Below are 23789 nucleotides of genomic sequence, written 5' to 3'. Positions count from 1 at the left end.
CGAACTGTTGCCAGATGCGATCAGTTAGCACAGGTTTTAGTTTTAGTCTCTGTTCAGGAGTGACGATGCCAAACCTGACAACCTCACTGTTTCCCCTTGTTTTCAGTCTTTATGCTAAGCTAGGCTAACCACATCCTGACTCCATCTATCTGAACATCTCACTCTCAGAAGGAGAGCAGGTTGAAGAAGTCAGTGTCAGAGTTCGTGGTGGTGTGTGTGTGTGTGTGTGTGTGTGTGTGTGAGTGTGTGTGTGAGTGTGTGTGTGTGTGTGTGTGTGAGTGTGTGTGTGAGTGTGTGTGTGTGTGTGTGTGAGTGTGTGTGTGTGTGTGTGTGTGTGTGTGTGTTGAGGATGGCTGGTTATGGAGGATGACGTCAGGACAGAACCTTTGCAGAGACAGATGGTGCTTCGCTGATGCTTTCAGGCCATTTTCCAGAGGGCAGAGTGTCAAACAGGTAGCTGTGTGGACGGGCGGGACTGGCAGTGAGCTCCTTTAGTCCCCCCCCCCCCCCCCCTGCGGGCCCTCTATCGAAGACCGGCTCTGTGCAGGTCTTCGATAGAGGGCAGCTGGCTAACAAACGCATCCTCTCAGCCTTTCAGATGTTGCTGCTTCAGTTTTGTCCTAGAGGAGATGAAACAAACAGCTGGCACGATGTGAGAAAGCTTTCACTGCTGATGTGTGGAAAAGGACCAGGGATGAGTGTGACACGTTGAGCTACTTTGAAAACCCTCAGCTGGAGCCTCTCGATTACACCGGAGAAGGTTTTATCCCATTTGGTGCAGATGGTTTCACTGCCTGATGTATTTACAGTAGCGCTGCTGATTACCCAGAGGAGATGGACGTGTGGGCTCTTGTACAATTCAACCCTCATCTCCATCATGTGTTGAGCTGCAGGATGCTGCCGACACAGCAGACTGGCCACTTCTCTGTATGAGAGGAACCATCATCTGTTTGATGAGGATGTCGTTGTTTCTCAGGTAGCGCAGGAGGAAAATATTTTAGAATAAAAGGCCTCAAGCCCAACCATCAAATTTGATTTGCAAAAGTCTTAAATATCTTCTCTCACCTGCCGCAGGCAGTAAAGTTAGTTATAAACTGTTTCTGTGTGTGTTTGCAGGCTGTTAGGAGACGCTGTACACCTCCAAACTGAAAGTGGGATTGTTGTGACAGTGGATTCTGCTGCAGGAGGCTGTTCAATCCTTTTTTGTGGAGCTTCAGTCGACACCATCAGACCTGCAGCAAACACTGTCACGACTGCAGCTACAGCAGCTCAGAAGCTCATCAGCTCATTTTAGCAAAAACTTAAATTAAGTTAAATAAATGAATCATTTTTATTTGGTTCGTTCATCCATCCGTTATCCGTGTCCGGGCTGCATGAATGTAATTAATTACATCATTAGGAATTATTGTTATGTTCTGCTGGGAAGTACTGAAAAAATGTGATATGATAATAAATAATAATTCTAGGTCCTCGTCCCCACTGGTTTGTGACTGTCTCGCTGTGTTAGCATACTGATATTAGCTGTATACTCTTACTGTTTTTCTAATGGGAGTCAATTACAGGTGATGCTTTGACTTGCAGGTTTGGTTTCAACTTCCTGTTTCAGCCTCCAGCACTGGCACTAATTAAGGCAAGAATGTTGAAAATACAAACTCACTGGAAGAAAGTTAAACATATCAGTAAAGCAACAAATAACAAAACCACGTCTTCCTTTGCAGCATTCAAAATGTGAACAAATCTAATCTAAAATTGAAGCTCAAACGAGAGCAGCGACCTGTAGCTGACATTACAACAGCACACTTGATGAGTTTTACAGGGTCTTACTCTACTGATGACGTCTGCCAGATTAGCAATTTTTACTCCCTCCATTTTCATAATGAGTTGATAAAAATAAAGTAGAAGGACAAGCAGCTCTTCAGGTGGAAAAAAAACCTCCACTTTAAAATACAAGGACGTCACTCCGGATGGGATTTAAATTACAGGAGGACCAGCGGGTTCACAGAAGGACAGGAGGTCATTGCAGCTGTAATTATAACTGAAAAATCACCCACATACTCTCTGGACCGGATTTAAATCACTGACCAGCACAGGAAATTATTTAAATCACCCCACCTCCGTAGGAACATAAGGCGGGGGCCTAAGACAAAGTCGAAATGAACACTGCTTCCCTCCCATGAACACAAACAGTATTGTATGTGTAACGCACAATCAAGGCGAGAACTTCACCCCCGTGCTGCATGCGCCACAATCAGTGCAGCTTTAAATTCATGAGCAACTCAAAGCCAGGAAAGAGTGGACCCCCTCACGTACTGTAGCACAACAGGATTTTAATTGGCCTGGATCAGGGCTGTGTGCTACCCACTACCAGGCCACCAATGAGCTCCAATCATTCTGCGCTTGAAGGCACACGAGAGCCTTTTAACCTGAGCCTAATTTATCCTTAAAGTCTCCAGTGAGCATCACAGACTCACAGCCCAGTTAATATTGTTCCAGTACCTCCAAGGATCCGCACATAATGCAGTCCAAGAAGCTTTTGCACCACCCATTTAATTAAAAAACATCTTTTATTAGCTACTGCGATGATGATCATAACTGCAATGTGTCTTTGATGACTCACTGAGTTTATTTTCATTAAATCAAGTCCCACTGGACCTCTGAAAACGATGCATAAACATAAAGCATCGGAAACCCGACTTAGTGAAGGGATTGAAATGAATAATGGCAATGATAAAATAACATAAACCACATCGTCTCTAAAGAGGTCTCAGGTACGACTCAGAGCAGGACTGGGCGAGAGAGGAGCGAAGAGGTGGGCAGGGCAGTGTGAATGCAAACGAAGTGGCTGAGGGAAAATTAATTTCATCCCTTTTCTTCTGGGATCACTGTGGTGAATCCGTTTTAAAGAGCACAGGAGGGAAGAAAAAGGAGAGCTAATATTAGACAAGATGACCAGAGAGAGGAGTGGACTCTGAGACCCCCGGGGACAGTCCTTCTCTGGTGGAAAGCTGTCCTGCTCATGTCCACGTGACCTCCTCCCATCTCAATCTTCAGTCACAATATTTCACTCCGAGACTCAACATTTTCCATTTCCAGAGGTTGAATATAACTAAGTACATTTACTAAAGTGCTGTAAAGGTTCTATGTGGAGTTTCCACAAAGTTCTTGTTGTTAATGACACCGGTGGCCATTACGTGAACTGCAGCATCCTGTTGTTTGCAGTGACATGACAGACTCCAGGCTGATTTACAATCTTATTTAGAATAATGTTACCGTCTGTAATGTTCCTGTATTTTATTTGGACCATTGGCTCCGTGATGCTAACTAGCTAACCCGTTTGCAAACTACTTCATCGGCTAACGTTACAAAGCAACTAACACCAGATCCATGCCGCGTAGCTAAGTTACAGCTAGCTGGCTAACCTTAGCTCAGATTACAGTTAGCTAGTTGGCTAGTAGACAGCAATCATTAGTTATACACCTTTGCTTTGTACCATTACATAATTTATTGTTGGCTAACATCAACACCGTTTGTCATAATACATACTTTGGTATCATGGATCACGTTAGCTGCTGGAGTAATTTGGCAAGCTAGCCAACCAACGGATCCACTCAGATTTTGCTTGCGATAATGTTAGCAAGCAAGCAAGCTAAGGTACGGTGACCAGACATCACGGTTCGTTGTCCCAGTTTTAAACTGGGTGTCCCGACAAATATCTGTAAAACAGTAAAAAGTCCCGGTTTTCTGAAAATTCTGAAATAATTGTCCCCCATCCTGAAGAAAACGCCTGTGGTGCCTGCATGAAGCTAAGGTTAGCCATCTAGCTTTAACTTTGCTACGCGAACACAAACACCTTTACGTGCAGATAGGTGCAGCCCCCCTCACACAGAAAACCACAGAAGAAGAAGAAGAAGGAGCACCAGCTGGTTGTGCAGTGTGAAAGCAGTTACTACCTAAAGATTGGACCGTGTCTTGAAGCGAAGTCTCTCGTCTGTTCTTGTGTTTGGCTGAAGGCTCAGACACGTATTGAGTTTTGATCTTGAACAAATTCCCGGGGTCATTTCATTCCTGTACAGAAGAGAAGCTGATGAAAACGCACACTCTTATAAACACAACGTACAATCCATCTGTCCCATAATTCAGCCTCCATCTTCAATTGTCTCTCTGTCACCCACTTTCGTTTTTTTCTCCTCTTATTCTCTCTACAAAGTCCATCTCAGAGATTTTGGAACTCATTACTGCAGCAAATTGCTCTGAGTCAGTCACCAGCGTCGCAGCGTCGCAATCCTCTCGCATTATTTTGCTGCGAGTGAGCTTCTGACGCAGCCACTTCATCTCATTAGTGAGGCTGATTGGACGGATGAACAGTTCTTTACGTTAGAGGAGGACAACATCTCGCACAGAGAGGCTTCATGATAACACACACACTGCAGAGGTGAATACACTGACCGTGCATACGTTCAAATAACACCCCAACTCTCCATCAGATGCATTATTTATAGAGAGGAAGGCCTGTTTTTTTGTTTGTATTTAATTAGTTTTACTAGACGGCGGCTGTTGACTCTGGGACGAGGAAATGAGAAGCACCTTCTCTTCATTTAAGTGCTACTATCAAAGAAACGGGAAAGGAAGCAGGAGGAGAGAAATGAAAGAGCTGTTACAAAGTGCTTCAAGATAAAAGTCCGTCTGCGAGTCTGTCTTTCATATCAAATGTCCGTCATGTTCCAGGGAAGACGCGGACTTTAAAGTTCTCAGCCAGCGCGTTTGACGTCCACGTCGTCTGTTTTATCAAGACGGTGCATCTGGAGAGGAGGAGGAGGAAGGAGGGGAGAGGAGGAGGAAGGAGAGGAGGAGAGGAGGAAGGAGAGGAGAGGAGGAGAGGAGAGGAGAGGAGGAGGAAGGAGAGGAGAGGAGGAGGAAGGAGAGGAGAGGAGGAGGAAGGAGAGGAGAGGAGGAGGAAGGAGAGGAGAGGAGGAGAGGAGGAAGGAGAGGAGGAAGGAGAGGAGAGGAGGAGGAAGGAGAGGAGAGGAGGAGAGGAGGAAGGAGAGGAGGAGGAAGGAGAGGAGGGGGAAGGAGAGGAGAGGAGAAGAGGAGGAAGGAGAGGAGAGGAGGAGAGGAGGAGAGGAGGAAGGAGAGGAGAGGAGGAGGAAGGAGAGGAAGGAGAGGAGAGGAGAGGAGGAGAGGAGAGGAGGAAGGAGAGGAGAGGAGGAGGAAGAGGAAGGAGAGGAGGAGGAAGGAGAGGAGAGGAGGAGGAAGGAGAGGAGGAGGAAGGAGAGGAGAGGAGGAGGAAGAGGAAGGAGAGGAGAGGAGGAGGAAGGAGAGGAGAGGAGAGGAGAGGAGAGGAGGAGAGGAGAGGAGGAAGGAGAGGAGAGGAGGAGGAAGGAGAGGAGAGGAGGAGGAAGGAGAGGAGGAGAGGAGGAAGGAGAGGAGAGGAGGAGAGGAGGAGAGGAGGAAGGAGAGGAGGAGGAAGGAGAGGAGAGGAGGAGAGGAGGAAGGAGAGGAGAGGAGAGGAGAGGAGGAGGAAGGAGAGGAGGAAGGAGAGGAGAGGAGGAGAGGAGGAGAGGAGGAAGGAGAGGAGAGGAGGAGGAAGGAGAGGAGAGGAGGAGAGGAGGAGGAAGGAGAGGAAGGAGAGGAGGAAGGAGAGGAGAGGAGGAGAGGAGGAGAGGAGGAAGGAGAGGAGAGGAGGAGGAAGGAGAGGAGAGGAGGAGAGGAGGAGGAAGGAGAGGAAGGAGAGGAGAGGAGGAGAGGAGGAGAGGAGGAGAGGAGGAAGGAGAGGAGAGGAGGAGGAAGGAGAGGAAGGAGAGGAGAGGAGAGGAGGAGAGGAGAGGAGGAAGGAGAGGAGAGGAGGAGGAAGGAGAGGAGAGGAGGAGGAAGGAGAGGAGGAGGAAGGAGAGGAGAGGAGGAGGAAGAGGAAGGAGAGGAAGGAGAGGAGAGGAGGAGGAAGGAGAGGAGAAGAGGAGGAGGAAGGAGAGGAGAGGAGGAAGGAGAGGAGGAGAGGAGGAAGGAGAGGAGAGGAGGAAGGAGAGGAGGAGGAAGGAGAGGAGAGGAGGAGAGGAGGAGGAAGGACAGGAGAGGAGGAGGAAGGAGAGGAGAGGAGGAGAGGAGGAAGGAGAGGAGAGGAGGAGAGGAGGAAGGAGAGGAGAGGAGGAAGGAGAGGAGAGGAGGAGAGGAGGAAGGAGAGGAGAGGAGGAGGAAGGAGGAGGAAGGAGAGGAGAAGAGGAGGAAGGAGAGGAGAGGAGGAAGGAGGAGGAAGGAGGAGGAAGGAGAGGAGAGGAGGAGGAAGGAGAGGAAGGAGAGGAGGAAGGAGAGGAGAGGAGGAGAGGAGGAAGGAGGAGGAAGGAGAGGAGAGGAGGAGAGGAGGAAGGAGAGGAGAGGAGGAGGAAGGAGAGGAGAGGAGGAGAGGAGGAAGGAGAGGAGAGGAGGAGGAAGGAGAGGAGAGGAGGAGGAAGAGGAAGGAGAGGAGAGGAGGAGGAAGAGGAAGGAGAGGAAGGAGAGGAGGAGGAAGGAGAGGAGGAGAGGAGGAAGGAGAGGAGGAAGGAGAGGAGAGGAGAGGAGGAGGAAGGAGAGGAGAGGAGGAGGAAGAGGAAGGAGAGGAGGAGAGGAGGAAGGAGAGGAGAGGAGGAGGAAGGAGAGGAAGGAGAGGAGAGGAGGAAGGAGAGGAGAGGAGGAGGAAGGAGAGGAGGAGGAAGGAGAGGAGAGGAGAGGAGGAGGAAGGAGAGGAGAGGAGGAAGGAGAGGAGGAGGAGGAAGGAGAGGAGAGGAGGAGGAAGGAGAGGAAGTAAGTAAACTTTATTTATAAAGCACAAACAGCAGGTCCAAAGTGCTTCACAGTTAAAAATGCATAATAGTACACAGCATGAAGACAGCAAGTACAACACAGATACACAACAACAAACAACAAACAACAAGATTAAAAGACAAATAAAACTGAGAACTGCAAACAGGAAGAGGGCGATGTGTACAAACAACAACACAGATAATGAATCCTTCAACAGGAAGTTAAACACCATCACACCTTCACACAGGTGTGTCTGGAAAAACAGACTTGACCTGATGAGTACTTCTACTTTTGGTACTTTCAGTATGTTTAGATGCAAATACTTTTGTACTTTAACTGAAGTAAAATGTTTGTACTTGTACTTCTACTACTCACTTGTGTAAAATATCTGACTACTGTGTTTTTGATGGCTTCTTGTTTTCCCTCCGTGTTTAAAATGTTCTGTACTGATAAATTCCACCAGTGCCTCAGTGTTTCTCAAGTCCTGGCTCCGGCCCCGCAGCCCTGCAGACCCGATCCCGCAGGAACCTTTTTGAATAATAAAGGTCGAACAAAGCTTCGACATGAACGCTCCTCTGCTGTCTCCAGATCAGATTTCACTGCGCAGTTGCTCCCCTCGCGACTCCAAACTGCACACACACCTCCGGCGCTGCTCACACACACACACACACACACGCATGCGCACACACACACGCGCGCGCCTCTCTGTGCAGAGCAGCGAGCTCCATCAGCAGACAGCCTCCGTCTCCGCGCGCAGACACAACACCGTCAGCCCGCACAGGTGAGTGCAGCTCTCCGCCGTCTTCCTGCCAACCGCGGCGGCTTTCTTCTGCGTTTCTTTCCAAAACGAGTCCCCCGTTTCTGAGGGGGGGGCGGGGGGCCAGATGTTACAGCGGTGAGCCGAGGCAGAAACACGCCGCATGGCAGCTGACAGAGGCGGCTTAGGATGCTCAGGGAGCGCGTTTGGATCCAGGCTGGTCAGAGGGGGGGGGGGGGGGGGGGGGGGGGGTCACTGACTGAAACCTCCATATTTGCTATAAGTTGAGCTGCACGAGCATCAGACGGCGGACACATGATGGATGCAGCGGTTTCATTGGTGGAGATTTTAATTGTTTAAACAGGACCTTGTTGTTCAGCACAAACTAACCCTCAAACCTCCGTCATGAAACCATCATATCTGTTTTGTTAAAAGTGTCTTGACAGTTTGATGGTTTCTGTAAATGTAGTCTCAGAAGTTGTGACAGACGTGTTCTTAATAATCCGCGTATTAAAACTACATTTACAGATGTGTGATGATTTGTCAATCAACAGAAAATTAAGAAATGATTGAAGTTATTTTTCAAGCAAAACTGCCACAAGAATTCTCTGGTTTCAGCTTTTGAAAATGTGAAGACTTGCTGTGTTTTATATATATATTATATACAAATACATATATGTATATATATATATATATATATATATGAGACCTGTTGGCTTTAGTTTTATGTCTGAGGGCAGATGTGTATGTGTGAGTTTGTGGCAGTTTATATTGATAATCTTGTCTGCTTTGTGTTGCGCTGCGAGACTCTAAATGTAACTGATAGATTAAAAGACGCAATAAACAAGACCTGCTTCCTGTGTACGTGTGATAGATGTTAAAGGTCATATTTATTAGGATTTACATCGTTAGCGACAGTCCATTCATGAAGAATCGTGCAACCGTTTTGATGCTAATAAACTTAAAAGGGGAAACTGAAGCTTTTGTCGGGGGGCCACGTTTTTGTGTTGAAAGGCCGACTTTTGGCCCACGGGCCACTATTTTCCTGCTGCTGCTGTAACGGGTTTAATGAGCTGGAATAATTTATGCTACAGTACATTTAGCTGGAAGCTCCTGTGAACAGATCAATACCAGACAGCCTGTGTGTGTGTGTGTGTGTGTGCGTGAGAGAATCAAACAGATGTTGTCACACGTTTCATTTCTTCCAGTGAAACAGATTGTGGAACTTGTTTCCTGGAAAATAACTTTCATCCAGTGGTAACAGATGAGCTTATCTGTCGCCTTCATGTTCCACATGTTTTTAAAGTGAATGTCACTGAAACACATTCGTTTTATGAAGAGATGTTGTTCCAGTGTTGTTTCATGAAGGCAGAATGATCCTCGTGTTAGCAGAAATATTTCTCTAACTACAGACGTTCATGTTCCCCTCAGGATGACTTGTACTAACTTTGATGATCCTCTGACTTGTCCTTTAGCGCCACCATCAGGTCAAACGTTTTATTAGCTTATGATCAAATGTGAAACGGGCCAGTTTGCATCTTAACCACGAGGCCACCATGTTGCCTGATATGCATTTTGTTTATTTAGACCTTGTGGTGAGTAAAAATGAACTAGTCTCTCTGGCGAACAAACGACGTACATGCAGATGCTGTTTTCTAAATAACCTCAAACATTTGACATTTCTCTCACTGCTATATCTCAGATTAGCCAACATTTGGTTGATCTCCACCATCTTTTCACGTGAAGGACAAACGTTGGTTAGGAATCACTGACCACCACCACCACCAAACAAAGTCCCAAGCAGGTAACTTAATTAAACAAAGTAAGTAAAATCACACAGGGCAGCAACTTCAGACGTGACAATCAGTTTGAGTGTTTCGCACTGCATGCAGCTCTTACTGTCACAGAACAGACAGACTGAATGGAGCGAAGCCAATCACTGCCTCCGACTTCTGGGCGAAATCCATCATTCGCACTTGTTGCTATGGAAGCCCATAAAATACTCATGGTAGATCAAATGACTTGCTGTCGCTTAATTTTGTCTTATTAAGTTAAGATTTATCTCAATTTTTAAGTACTTTAAACTTATTTTCTCATAGATTTGACTCTGTGTCACGTCATTTATTTTGACAGGCTGAAAGGCTCAGTGAGCTCAAATAGGTCGAAATAGTGCATTTGTTGGGGACTATTTTCAGCGGCGGATGAATCCGCATGTGGAGCTCTAGTGAGTATTTGGGGCAGCAGGACGGTGTGTGTGTGTGTGTGTGTGTGGGACTGAGTCGAGATAAACTGCAGTGTGTGTGTTCATGGTGATGAAGGACTTCCACCAGCTGCTAAATGACTCCAGGTGTTGAACAGTTTTATCCGGAGCAGGTGTGGTTTGTGTCATGGAAACTGAAGGTGTGATCTGGATTCTCTTTGTAATCAGACTGTTTGTTTTTTACTTGCTTCTGCATTTGGCATAAAAACCACAACTGCTGCTGATAAAGAAGCTGAAGGAGTTTTCACGTGGGAAAGTGGCGTGATGTTGGTACAGGTAGAGTTCTCCTCCCACACTGACATGTTTATTGATTTATGGTGGCTATAATGAAGAGATTCTAAATAAACTCTGTGAAGATGCATCAGCGTGATAAAGACTGAAGCTGCAGTGTGTGAAGTCAGAACGAGGTGGATGTCAGAAAACCTGGCTGCTCCCTCTCAGATCAGTTCATTGGATATGAGTCTACGGAGAGTGGACATCTAACTACAATGCATGTCGTTTCAGTGTACTTTGTGGTGAAGAGATATAATGAAAATCTTTTTAATGAGAATGCCTCTAATGGAGTCCTCAGTGACATTTAGCTAACCGGAGCTAAAAGGTTGTCAAAGTCTAATGATTTTACCTGACTGAGATAATGAGAAAGCATTTAATTTGGATGAGAGAGTAAAAGATGCACAGGAAACATGCATTCAGTAAACGCAGCCTCGGGGAACGTCCTTATAAAGACGGTGTGGATGTGAGGACACGATCCAGATCACATTCAGAAACAAAAAGCTTCATGGGTAAAAAGACTTTGAGGGTTGAGGCTTGTGTCGCTGTCGCACCAGGACTTGATGTGGCTTCGGTGTGTCCAGTAGAGAGACTTGTCTTGCTAACGTTAGCCTACATTAATGAAGCGTTTGTTTAGAGTTGGAGGGTGTGTGAAGCTGTGTAAAGTCACTGGGGCTAAGCTAGCTGCTGCAGTAGATGGTCAGTAAATCCCGACTGCTTGTTAAAAGTCAATGTCTCATTTTCTATTTCTACATGTGTCAAATACAGAATATGTGGCAGCACATCCGACGGAGCTGTGTGAGTAATGAAAGTAACGAGTAATTATTGACAGTTTTCTTCAGTCTTCTTCATTAAAACAACACGATGTGATCGATGTTTGTTTGGCTGCGCTGTAAACAGACAGAGTAGCTGCTCAGAACATGTTTACTGCCCCCCAGTGGTCAATACATGTGTCACTGTGTACCTAACCCATGGACTGATGTTATTAAAACACACCTGCCTTTCTTTATGTGATGCTTGTGTGCATGCGTCCTCATACGCCTGCATGACACAAACAAAACGGGGACCTGCCTTTAAAAACAGTTACTTTAACACAAAATCTACATCATGCAGGTTCTGCACTCCACTTTCACAAACGTTACTAAACTGCAAAAAACAAAATATTTTGCAATCAACAAAACGTCCCCGTCCAAAATGCCACCGTGTGGACACAGATGCACATTTGCATTTCATAGAAATGTCCATCAGCAGCAGAATCAGTGAAACACAGCGATGAGATGAGCCACAGTTAAGAGACCACAGGGGAACAAATAGGATTGTTAAAAATTGACAGAAAGAGGATAAAAAACCACCGGAGCTGGACGCTGATTGTATTTTATTTCATGGCATCAAACACAAACAGCTCTCTGTGAGAAAGACACTGGCAGCGTGAGTCATGCGCCTGCTGGGCTTCGCTCAATGACGGCAGGAGGATGTCAGTTTAAAATGACAGCATTTCAACAGTTTCCATCCCTGCTCTTCAGCCCCACCCCGGTCAAGCATTTCACATCGTTTGTTGCTTTTATTTCACGCTGTTAGATATTCAGTTTACGATCATTCGTGACAAAGAAGAGCATGAAAACGTCACACACACACACACACACACACACAAAATGATTTCCATAATAATGGCACCTCATACTTTTTCAGAGATAATGTGGTACTTGCTTTTAGGGGAATATCAGCTGTGAATAAAAATATAGATTCAACTATTTTTTTACTGAAAAACATGCAGAGGAGGTGACAGGACTTTTCTCAGCCCTGAGTACTGTCTGCAGGTGTTCCCTCAGGCTGCATACAACCTCCGCCACTAAGGTTTGGCTGCTGCTCATTAAGACAAAAAGATGAATTCAAGGAAGGAAAATAATATGCAAATTTACATACGCTGAAAACTATCATGAGTCCATGAAGTTTTCTCACTCACGTAGTTCAAAGTCCTCGCTGCTCGTTTCGTTTTATAACTGACCGTCAGTCAGCGATGGTCAACAACCAGAATAGCATCACGTTGGCTTTGTGTCAAGGCTGCACCATTTTGATGTAGACTGACAAGTGGGAGGTTATGCATTTAATTAAGCCTAAAGGGAAGGACATGGCAAAATAGTGTTTGTGCTTGTGTGAGGGACATCAATATTTTTCATCAGAGGTCTGAATTCTCCACATTAGATTAAATTATATTTGCAGAAATTCTTCCTTAAATCAAGCACTTGAAGAAAGGGCAGAATAACTGACCTTCGGGCAGCAATCAACATGTTCTGAACCGATGAAAGAATCTTTTATACAGTCTGCATCGTAAAATGAATATACACCAGTTACCAAGGCGCTGAACAGCGAACGCTCTCTGCAAATACAGGAGGTGGTAAATCTACTCCGCCCGCTAACGTTCACGTCTGCTCGGCGCGACTCTGGTGACATAAAACAACAAGCATGTAATTTGTTATGAACTACGATCAGCTTGGTGCTGAATGGACTCAGTCCAGCCTCTGTCCCCCTCTGTCAGGGTGTTCATGGTCTCCCCATGTTCACGGAGCTGCTCTGGTTTCCTCCCTCACTCCAAACACATGCAGGTCAGGTGAAGTGGAAAGTCTCAACTCCCCCCGAGGTTTGATGTTAAAGTGTGTCCGCCTGAGTCTCGGCCCTGCAGTCTGTCCAGGGTTTCCCCTCCGACTCTTACTCACTGCCTGCTGGAGACTTTCCTCACCAGAGCTGGTTGTTTTTTCAAAAAAATGAAAGCAGCACTAATCAGCATTTTTCACCACATTGGCAGCGTGCCTCTGGGGATGGAAAACTCAAAGTCTCCGACTTTGAAATATTTCTAATGAAATATGTCAGCAACTATTGGATGGATGGGCATTTGTCTCAGATATGCATGTTCCCCAGAGGATGCATGTTCCTCTACCGCCCTGACTTTTCATCTAGCGCCAGACCAAATACCTGCGATAGAGACGTCTTGTGGCCGTAATAATACGTACGTAGCATGACATGATTGCGGCGCAGCAACACTTTGGGTGCTGGGGTGGACAAAGCATCTGACTCTGACAGGGACGACCGCTGTTAGCATCCCGTTCCCTTCAATTACTTCTCGTGTAACTAAAGTCTGGCTAAACTGTTAGCTTGGTTACAACCCGTCTGCTCGTCTAAATTCTCCTATTTGTTGCCCCCTTGGCCCTATTTTTAGAGGTGTCACTGCGTTCACAGGTCTCAGCAGTTACTTTGGGGAGCACAGAGTGATCTGAGGGTGTAGACAATGAAACCCTGTCGCCAGACGAGAACGTGCGTACCGGACAATTCTGCAAAAAAACTGGATTACGTACGTAAAGATTGTGGTTATGGCAAAAACAAAGATGTTTAGGCTTAGGCACCTAAAACAGCTGGTTCTGGTTTTAGGGTTCATGAAGGACACACTACGTCCTGCATCGACACTGAGCGTATGTCATGCAGACTCATCCAATATGGATGTAAATCTGAGGGACACTGAGCTGAGAAGCTGGATCAGTAAAGCTAAACTCGGTCTTTCTGCAGTCGCACATGAAATAAAGAAGTGACTCAGTTCTTGAAGCATTCTTCAGTTTGCAGATTGATCGCTGCCGGAGAGATACAGTCGCTGTCATCAGTGTTTGTGAAAGGCTTGTCACGCTTCTTTTTAATAATCGGCAGAGTGTGGGAGGATTGTTCTACTTATTCATCTACTCATTTTCACTCTATTTATAAGGTGGGGAAGGATGCATGCAGGAGTGAATGGCGCAGTCAAAAGTTCCAAGGCCGAGCTTCAGACCGAGTCCTGCTGGATCGGTTAATAAAGTAAATAAAGGACGCCTCACATCCTCTCTGTCTGTCTCTGTGGCCTTCAGGGCCTTTAAGGCAGATAAACATCAATAAACGTTTTAATTATGAATATGGAGTGACTACAGTTTCTGTGTGTGTGTGTGTGTGTTCATACCCCCACTTCCACATGCACTCTGACACTTTGCTATTTACCTGCAGCTGTGACTTAATACCCTGTAAATTAACTGTGGAGACGAGGCCACAGACGATATATCAAAGTCTTAAGGAGGATTAGTTTATACTCCTCCTTTATCTCTCGTCTCTCTCTCTAACTCCCCCAGTCTGTTTTACGTGTTGTGATATATTAAATGTTAGAATAGGATTATAACCGTGAGCAAAGGGACCATGAGGGGCTGTTAGCCTCATGGCAGGACCGGCCAGGGTCCGAGACGGACCTGCCATCTGCTGGATGCAGCTGAGCAGCCCCCGCCTCTGCCCTGCTCGCGTCAACACTCTCCCCTTGTTGGGCTCTGGAAGATTTCCGGGGGCTTACGCCTTAAGGATAAAACCTGATGTGAAGATCAAGGCTGTTACCTCACCGTGAGGTCTCCGTGTGCGAACTGATGACATGATACAAGTTAGTGGAACATGGCGCTGTATTTGATGGAAACATCATTAATCATCCCGCCCCCTCCCTGCGTAACCAGGAGGACATTGCCCCCCCCCCCCCCCCCGCCTCATTTATCAGGCCGTCATGGCAACTAACACGTAATGAAGTGCCGAGATGAACGTTAGAAGCTCGACTGGTCTGATTTAAAAAACTTTGCAGGAATGAACACAAGGTCCAACATGAAAGGTGTGTTCTCAGAGGGACGCGAACACAGAAGCTGAGATTCCTCTTCCCCATTAAAAGAAAAGATCCATGTACACTTCCAGATCCATTTGCATGCTAATTATGTTTATCTCTCAGCTGTTGGTAGAACTGAGCACAGATTAGCACCTTGCAGCTGCCGTTAGCGATGTAACAAGCACCCTTACAATCCTCTTTCACCCAAAACAAAACAATAATTACATGAATGAGTATTAAAGCAGCATTATTTATTTATTTTTTTGCTTAATTTCCAGACTAAACGGTTTCATAATGAAAGGCTCAAAGCAATTGGATTGAGAGGCTTCAAGTATTTGTAATTATTTTGTCACCAGAGCACAAATCTCACCACGGCTCTCAGACTGGATGTGAAATTTATCAGTGTCCAGATCGAGATAAGCTCGATTAAAAACGCTTCTTTTTGAGGGATTAACATCACAGACTCATTCTAAAACCAGATCAGGCTGCCAGCAGACCTTATTTAGATAAGACTGTGACTCTGGAAACTTTGAAGCGGCATCAGAGGAGGTGGGGATTGTTGTAACGAGAGAGGATGAGGTTGTTGACGAGTATCTCGTTTGATCTCCGGCAGCCCGTCTTCTGCTGTGTGGGATTGTGTAAAATGGAAAAAAGCAGGAAGACATCGTGTGTGTTTGTGTGTGTGTGTGTGTGTGTGTGTGTGTGTGTGTGTGTGTGTGCTGTATCAGTGCTGAATACTGTTTGTTGAGGAAATTAGGCTCGATATACGCCCTGATTTCTGTCTAGTGATTGATGGAGATGTTGAAGGGCTATGAAATGAGTGTTTTTAGATCTGTGCAAAGATGTTCTTCCTTCTCTCATTCGGAGCGTGAATCTTAATTTAATAAGGTTTCAGTGAGAGCTCCACATGGTGTCTGGTTCAATAATTCATGAAAAGGTGCAGCTCTGTTCTCGTTCTGTGTTTCAGGAACACAACAGTCTGTCCAGTGTGACGAAAAGTGACAGTCAAATTCAATCAGGGGAAGAAGTGTGAATATGCCATCTGCATCACTGTGACAAGCACACGAGCAGAGCTTTCCCCGTTCTTTGTGCCGTTTCGTCCTTGAATTCGTCCTCCCCCTCTATTTTTTGCCAGAGCCGCACTCTCTCACCCCTCCCGGCTCAATATTCATCGTGTGAAGTTATTCTCCCTCGAGCTGAAAAAACACTTACAGACACTAAACCTGAAGGATCGTTTCACCCGCTCTGACCGACCGGTCATCTGCGACGTGGCAAAGATAGAAGACGCCGTACGGCGACTCGTGTGTCCTCAGGCGATGTCGTCTGAATATGTGCAAAAGTCAAAGTCACAAAGTCAAAACTGTGATTGCTAATAAGACTGAAGGATCAGCTGATCATAGCAGTCATTTGTTTTCTGGCTCATCTAATTCATGTCAAAATGTAACCTCGGAGATGCCACGGTGACTCGGCACTTCCTCCCTTTTTCTCCGTGAAGTAAACCATGATGCCGTTTAATCCAGCACGGATTAAACAGCACTACTATCTTGCTGTCCCAGTTATTCCACACTTACAAAACATTGAAGTTATTTATATCTCTGCAGCCAGAACACTGACACTAACCACAAAACATTATTACGACGCCCTCGCCTGTAAATGTACAAGGTGATGACAACATTAACATCACAAAGCGTGAAATGTCAAAATCTCACTCAGATTGCTCTTGAACATGAGATATCTCAAAAACAATCCCCAGAGGACGAATGTCATCCAAACAGGCAAGAGAGATACTCGATGTAGCCGCGTGTCTTTTCTTATGGATTGTTTGTCGGCTCGAACGCAAGGTGCTAATGTTAGCACTCATGGCTAACTAGCTTCCTACCTACAATAGTAACCTAGCAGACCTGTGTGGGAGCCGGTCCTAGAAGATCAGGGTTTAGGCTAACGTTAGCGGCTCTGTCTGGCTCTTTATTTGGTTTTGGGAAGTTTACACTAAACTCATTTCCCGAGATGGCATCATGTTTGTCAAACACATCGGCTACTGTTCATCCGCAAAGCTTTCTCTTGTAAGAAGTGAAACATACAGTTTAATAAAGCATAAATCTAAGCATTTTGTTTTGTCCAGGGTAGAATTAAATATTTTAATTCTATTATTTATAATACTGTACTATAATTAGCTCTACTTTGCATAACAAGGACAATTCTGATTGTTTATTTCTACATGGATCATTAACTTGTGAGGACGCTAACGCGTTGCCCTGTTAGCTTAAGCTTCAGTCTGTTAGCATGATATGACGTATGTAGCCAGCAAATGTAATTTAAACTTTTACACGGCCGCCGTTTTAAAGCGAGTCAGCTGGAAACCTAAAAACGTCGACTGAAGGCTGAGTTTTCAGCTAATTTATGGAGTTAGCATTAGTTAGCTGGAGCGGATTAAATCTGCGAGCAGCAGTTGTCACTAAACATGAGGCGCTGCTTTTGTTTTGTCATAAATCAAAGAGCCATTGTTGGGTTTTTATGGTAAATCTTTGTACGCTGCACATGTGTGAGACGTGAAGCAGCAGCAACAATTCATGAGGCTTAAAAGTATATTTAGCACTGATTTACAGTATGCCTCCTTTGAACTTAATAACTGGAACTCTGAGAGAAACTGGGGCAGGATCTCATTGAGAAATATAATTAAATAAACAAGGATTGAACCAAAGATTCAAGCTGGAAAGGACTTGACCGAGACTCGTGAACGCGGGGTGGCACTGAGGCGATGCTCGCATCTATTTTTTCGTTTTGTTTTTGTTAGATTTTGTAGTGAAGAGATTTGTCATGATACCCTCCGTTAGCCCTGAGTGAAGCTTTATGAAAATAGATTTTAATTGAATTATCCATGCGGTGTAAACGATGCATTTTTAATGGCTCAGAGATAATGAACTTGTAGAAGTTCAGTTGTGTGTGTGTGTGTGTTTTTGTTTATTTGCTGGTATTTTTTTTACATGTTTGGAAATTGTGATTAAACGTTTTGTAATTTAGAGAGCACCTTAATGAATACTAATAATATAGCAGGCATATACATATTTATTTTTATTGTATGTACATATAATGATAGAAGTTGCCATTCAAAGCCCACAAATTACACTGTGAATATTTTGTACACATGGGGTAACAATAATATACATACTGCGTATCTACAGTAGTAGTTAAGGGGAGAAGTACTGGGAATAAATTACATTTAAGAGGGAACTATAAATAAATTACACTGGAAGAACTTTTAATATATACCGTGTAAAACATTAATCTTTAGCTTGCGATGCATGTAGCTGAATTTTAAGCTCTGTGATTGGATGTTTCTAAATGCACCATGGGAGTCGCAGTTCTGCCTCAAAGTTTTTCTGTACACAAACTTGTACATTCAACTTTTTATCAAAGAAAAAGATTTTGGACCACAGCTCTTAATCTTTTGTACTGATGATTTAACCGGGAGAGTTTCATGTTTCATTATATATGTAATGGGGGCGCGGCCCTGCCCTCCTCCCCGTTCATACAAGCTCATGTATTAGATAATTTCACTGAAAACTCACTCAATTAGATCCTGGAATTTCAAGAAACGTGGTCCCCTGGACTTCATGTGCTACAGTTTATTCTCTTACATAAGTAATCATTATGTAATATAGAGTTCTGCATGATACCAATGCCAGAAAACACATTAATACATTCTGGCTTTGTACAACAACAAAATGTGCTTTAATATCCTCGAGTGCTGTTTTCAATGAATATGTCAGATCGATGTCTGCGTGTTTGTCTTCAGCCTCACATCAGTTTATCTTATCTTTGTCTGTCTGCTTGACTTTATTCATCATCATCCACTTCAATCATGTCAAACATTTCCAGGATTGACTTCTCTTTGGCAGGACCTTTGTTTACTCTTTATGTTAATTTATTAATTCTAAAGCTGTTATTAGCTTTGTGGTTAGAACCAATAATCCTCTTATATATTTGGCAGAAATAACAGAGCAGTTCATGTTGAGTCAAGAGAGAAGGGTCTGTTTTTATAAAACATCTGAGAGAAGTTAGAGGAGAACTCCTGAATCACTGAGATTGTTCAATGTCCTGTTTTGTCTGTGAACTTCTGGTTGCTGTGTAAGTTCATTAATGAGGTCATCCAGAGCAGCAGGGTCAGTCCTGCCCTCCTCCTGTCAGGAAAAGAACAGATGAGCAGCGTCATGAAAAGGTCTTCAGAGGAAATATTTGGCTGGAACCTTTTGGAGGTGAACTGTGCGACTATGTCCATCTTATTCCTCCTGAATGCTGCTGCCTTTTCCCAGTAATTCAACCAAAGGATCAGTCAGTCTGTAATCTCGCACATGTGGAGGTGACTGAGATTGGATTTTCAAAAATATGTGATGCCTTCACTGTCGGGTTCCTCAACCAAAGGAGGAAAAAGACGTTAAGTGCGAAGACGGAGATGGAGAGATGCACTAACAGATGTCGCTGGGTTTATTTTCAGGGTGTGTGTTGTGTTGTGTCACACCTGTAAGACCTTTGTGCTGTTTGGAGTTCTGCTTATTCAGGTAAACAGCAAGCATTTCTAAAAAGGCGTGAATGTGTGTGCGTGCCTGTGCAAGAGACGCGGAGATAGCGAAGCATTTTCGATGAGTGTTATAACAAGCGGGTGGATGCTGCAAGTGAGTCAGTGTGGATGTGCAACAACACCTGTGAGTGTGTCTCATTATTTGGCAGCTCGATCCTCTCGGGTCCCGTAAAGGCTGTCAGAGGAGAGGGAGAGACAGACAGAGCTCCCCACAGAGGGAGGCTGGCAGAGTGAATGGGCGGCTGTAACTGGTTGTATCCACCATGTGCATGTATGTATATGCTAATGCTGTGAGGATTTGATGGATGTTGTAATCAGTGGACGAGTATTGTGCCAGCAGGACGAGATGTGATGTACGGGAGCTGCTGTTAATAAGCTGCATCTTAATCACTTTTCCTCCGGGAGAAAGAGATAAGGGGGCATAATGCATGTGTTTGTTATTAGCATGCATCATCTATATGTAATGTTTATGAACGACTGCCGTGTGCGTGTGTGTTGTTTTATGATAATAATAATCATGAATATGAATGAGGATTCAGTCATCAGGGACTCTAGCTGTCACATTGTGATGTATCTTCATATTATCTGCCGTTAGCTTAATGATTTTAACGAAGTCATGTCATTTTCCGAGCTTATGGCTTCACTTATCAATATGTTTTTTCATGTTAGCAATGACTCGAGTCACGTGTCCGGTTACAACAGGCACCAGTGGTGATGGACCCACAAAGAAATATTTACTCTGCAGCTCTCCGCAGCTTTTTAGCCTTTTTAACATTGGCTTATTGTTTTGGTACAGCTGTCATTCACCTTCTCTCCAGCAGGGGGCATCTGTTTTATGCAGAAAACTTTGATTTTGAAACCTCTTTGATTTTAAACTGCTTTTACTTTGTGAGCAAAGAAAAAAACCACAGCTTCCATGAAAAGCGCCCAGCTTAGCATTCTGGGTACTTACATCACTGTAACTTCTACATTCACTGTTTAAATCTCTACTTCTACACAGTTCAGCCCTCTCTGTTCTGCCACGACGTGTAACACGTGATGCTGTGTGGGCTTATGGGAAGCGGAGTTCATTGAAGGCAGCTAAAACCAGAAATATTGAATAAACAACAATATGATTCTTTTTTATTTGGCTTTTAGCTTTAATTTCCGTCCTTATCTGGACACATGGAGTGAACATATTATTATCAAGACATAATATTGAGTACGGTTATGTTCCAACCATGGACGAGAGGGTGGAGCTGGGGATCTGAGAACCCGAGGACACTATGCAGACCTACCTGTACCTGCAACCTGACTGCACCTGGCTGCTGGCTACACTGTGCGAAGTAGCTGCTAACAAAGTTAGCTTGTAACTTGTAAATGACAGTGGAACGCCTCTATTGTGATTGACAGGTCGTTGTGGTAGAGACATGTCGATCACAAGGTAGCCCCGCCCTGAGGTCAAGTAAAATCAAGTGAACGGTCGGGTCATTTTCTCATAGACTTCTATACAATCTGACTTCTCTTTGCAACCAGTGGAGTCGCCCCCTGCTGGCACGTAAGGCACGTCAGCATTGGCTTCACTTTTCAGAGCCGGAGGCTGGCGCGTGGTTCCAAGGCTGGAGTTTTACTTATTTACATTATTACAAATGATTTCGAATGAGGTTTTCTTCTGGAACATAATGTGGTTTCACTTTGGATCTCCATGTGGGTCTTAGAAAAGTGTGGTGGTCTTTTGAGCTCGTCCTCCTGCTGTCCGGACGATGTGAGCGTTCAGTGGCTTTAAGTAACTCAGTGCAGATCGAGTCTGTCCCCGGCGACCTGGACCGTATAATGTGACATTGAACCAACAATGGTTTATGTTAATGTGTGTGTGTGTGTTGTGGATGGTGGGGTTTGGTTCAGCAAAGAGATGCGGAGAAGAGGAGGTGTTAATACTCAGCTCTCCTCCGTACAATCACTCCCCCTGCACAGCCCCACTTCAGTTTATTTCGTCTTCCTCACCTCTTTGTCTCAGTTCTCCATTGAGAGCCCCTCACCTTCCTGCCTGTCTTTCATTATTCTCAGCATTGTTATGTTTTCTCTCCTTCACAGGGAAACATTGATGCTGAGCTGATCCACCGGGATGCAGTGAATGAAAAAGAGGACAACATCTATATTTGAATCGCTCCTCTCCTCAGTCACAATCCCTCATCTGCAGTTTATTTAGGAAACTCCTCACAACAGGATCCTGAGCACTGAGCAGCACCTGCTCTCCACTCTCACTGCTTCCTGCGTCTGCCTCCTCTGCCTTCGTCTGGCTCGACTTTCATTTGATTTTTCGGGGAAGTGAAGTTCAATAGCATCCTCGGGGCTTTGGTCCTGTCGAACCCTGACCCCTGACACACCGCCCCCCCCCCCCTCACCTCTCCCTGCCATGTCCAACGACAGCAGCCTCCTCAGTGTCTGGGAGGCCTCCGATTGGGCAGACACCCCTCAGTGCCTTCCCTCGGTGGGCGGGGCGACTTTCTTGATCGTGGCGTACAGCGCCGTCATAGCGATTGGGTTGCTAGGCAATGCAGGCCTGGTGTTCATCATCGCCCGGCAACAGGAGTTGCGCAACGTCACAAACATCCTGATCGCCAACCTGTCGTGCTCCGACATCCTCATGTGTGTGGTGTGTCTTCCTGTTACCGTCATATACACACTGATGGACCGCTGGGTGCTGGGAGAGGCCCTGTGTAAGGTCAGTGGACCACACACACACACACACACACACACACACACACACACAGAAGCATTAAAAACATCTAATCACCATGTGTGTCTCTACCTGTCCCAGGTGACTCCCTTTGTTCAGTGCATGTCAGTGACGGTCTCTGTCTTCTCCCTGGTGCTGATCGCTCTGGAGCGTCACCAGCTGATCCTCCATCCCACCGGCTGGTCCCCCGCTGCCGGACACTCCTACCTGGCCGTAGGGCTGACGTGGCTGGTCGCTTGCTTCATCTCTCTGCCCTTCCTCTCCTTCAACATCCTCACTAATGACCCCTTCCAGAACATCAGCCTTCCCGCAAACCCCTTCAGGTGAGCTCAGATATGTGGGATACAGGTGTGTGCAGGTGTGTGTTTGGTCATCCGTACCACGTTTATTTATTTTATTTATTTATCTGGATCCCCATGAGCTTCTACCAAGGTAGCAACTACTCCTCATTTAAAGCAGCAGAATTTCGCTGCTAAATCAACAGCGAGTTCAACTTTCGGGAACTTTGACCCACAAATTTCCATCACTGACCAACAGTAAACCGTCTTGACAGTGCTGACCTTTAGCTTACTCACCGACCGTTAGTTAGTTAGCGAGCTTGTCAGAGAGCGTTTTCCCTCTTCAGTAAAACCTTTTCTCAGTGAATGAAATAAAATACTGAGAACAAAACAGAAAGAACCTTGGAGACTGTGACCGGCGCACACAGGGCCCGATCTTCTTCCCGCCGTAAACAAAGTCCTCAGGAGGTCGTCTGTTTTCTTGCGTCTCTTTTAATTTGACGACCATGCTTTTGCATTTGTGCCCAGTTCCAGGAGAATAAGGCCGACAGAGTGAAACTTTAAGAGACTTTAAGAGACTGCAGCCTTTATGAAGTTACGGTTATTGGAACATCAGGACTTCAGCTGTCCAAAATAAATTCTATTCTCTGTTTACAGTCTTCTCTGCTTTCCTATACAATGTGTGTCTGTCTTGTCTAAGGGACCATCTGATCTGCATGGAGCTGTGGCCGTCAGATAAGCACCGTCTCGCCTACACGACGTCGCTGCTGCTCTTCCAGTACTGCCTGCCACTTCTGCTGGTGCTCCTCTGCTACCTCAGGATCTTCCTCCGCCTGAGACGGCGCAGGTCGCACCGCTCTACTTTTCTTAAAAACCAAGTCTCCTCGTATCACAAGCTTTTGCCATTCAGAGTGTGACGGCGTGTTTGTGTTATTATAGAAAGATGCAGTTTTTTCGGGCACTCTATTTATGTATTACATCATTGTGCCGTAGGTTCGGTGTGATATTTCACAGTGAATTGTCTGACAATAGGCGTCCTGCTGTGTTGTGCAGGGACATGCTGGAGCGCAGCAGGAGGACTCGGGGGGCCCAGAGGATTAACGTCATGCTGTTAGCCATCGTCGTAGCCTTCGCTCTGTGCTGGCTGCCGCTGAACGTCTTCAACACGCTGTTTGACTGGCACCACCAGGCCCTGCCCGACTGCCAGCACGACGCCATCTTCTCCGCCTGCCACCTGACAGCGATGGCCTCCACCTGCATTAACCCCGTCGTGTACGGCTTCCTCAACAGCAACTTCCAGAGGGAGCTGAAGGCGACGCTGCAGCGCTGCCAGTGCGGCAACCGGGCGGCGGAGAGCTACGAGAGCTTCCCTCTCTCCACTGTGGGCAGCGAGGGCATGACCAAAGCCACCTCCCTCAACAGGATGGGGTCGGTCTGCGTTCCCTCTCCCAGACTTGAGATCAGCTCAGCAATACCAGCGAAGACGATACCAGCTAACACCTAA

At 45.6% G+C, this 23789-nt stretch overlaps 1 protein-coding gene across 1 annotated transcript; it reads left to right on the top strand.

The window, feature by feature from the left end:
* The first annotated feature begins 21683 nt into the window (after positions 1-21683).
* On the top strand, positions 21684-23789 carry npy8ar (neuropeptide Y receptor Y8a). The gene is made up of 4 exons (XM_070924805.1): positions 21684-21992; positions 22089-22330; positions 22986-23132; positions 23339-23789. The coding sequence occupies exons 1-4, from the start codon at positions 21684-21686 to the stop codon at positions 23787-23789; spliced, it is 1149 nt and encodes a 382-aa protein (XP_070780906.1).

This window comes from Enoplosus armatus, chromosome 18 (genome assembly GCF_043641665.1).
Source record: "Enoplosus armatus isolate fEnoArm2 chromosome 18, fEnoArm2.hap1, whole genome shotgun sequence".
In the NCBI taxonomy this organism is placed as follows: Eukaryota; Metazoa; Chordata; class Actinopteri; order Centrarchiformes; family Enoplosidae; genus Enoplosus; species Enoplosus armatus.
This window is presented reverse-complemented; position numbering and strand designations above follow the sequence as displayed.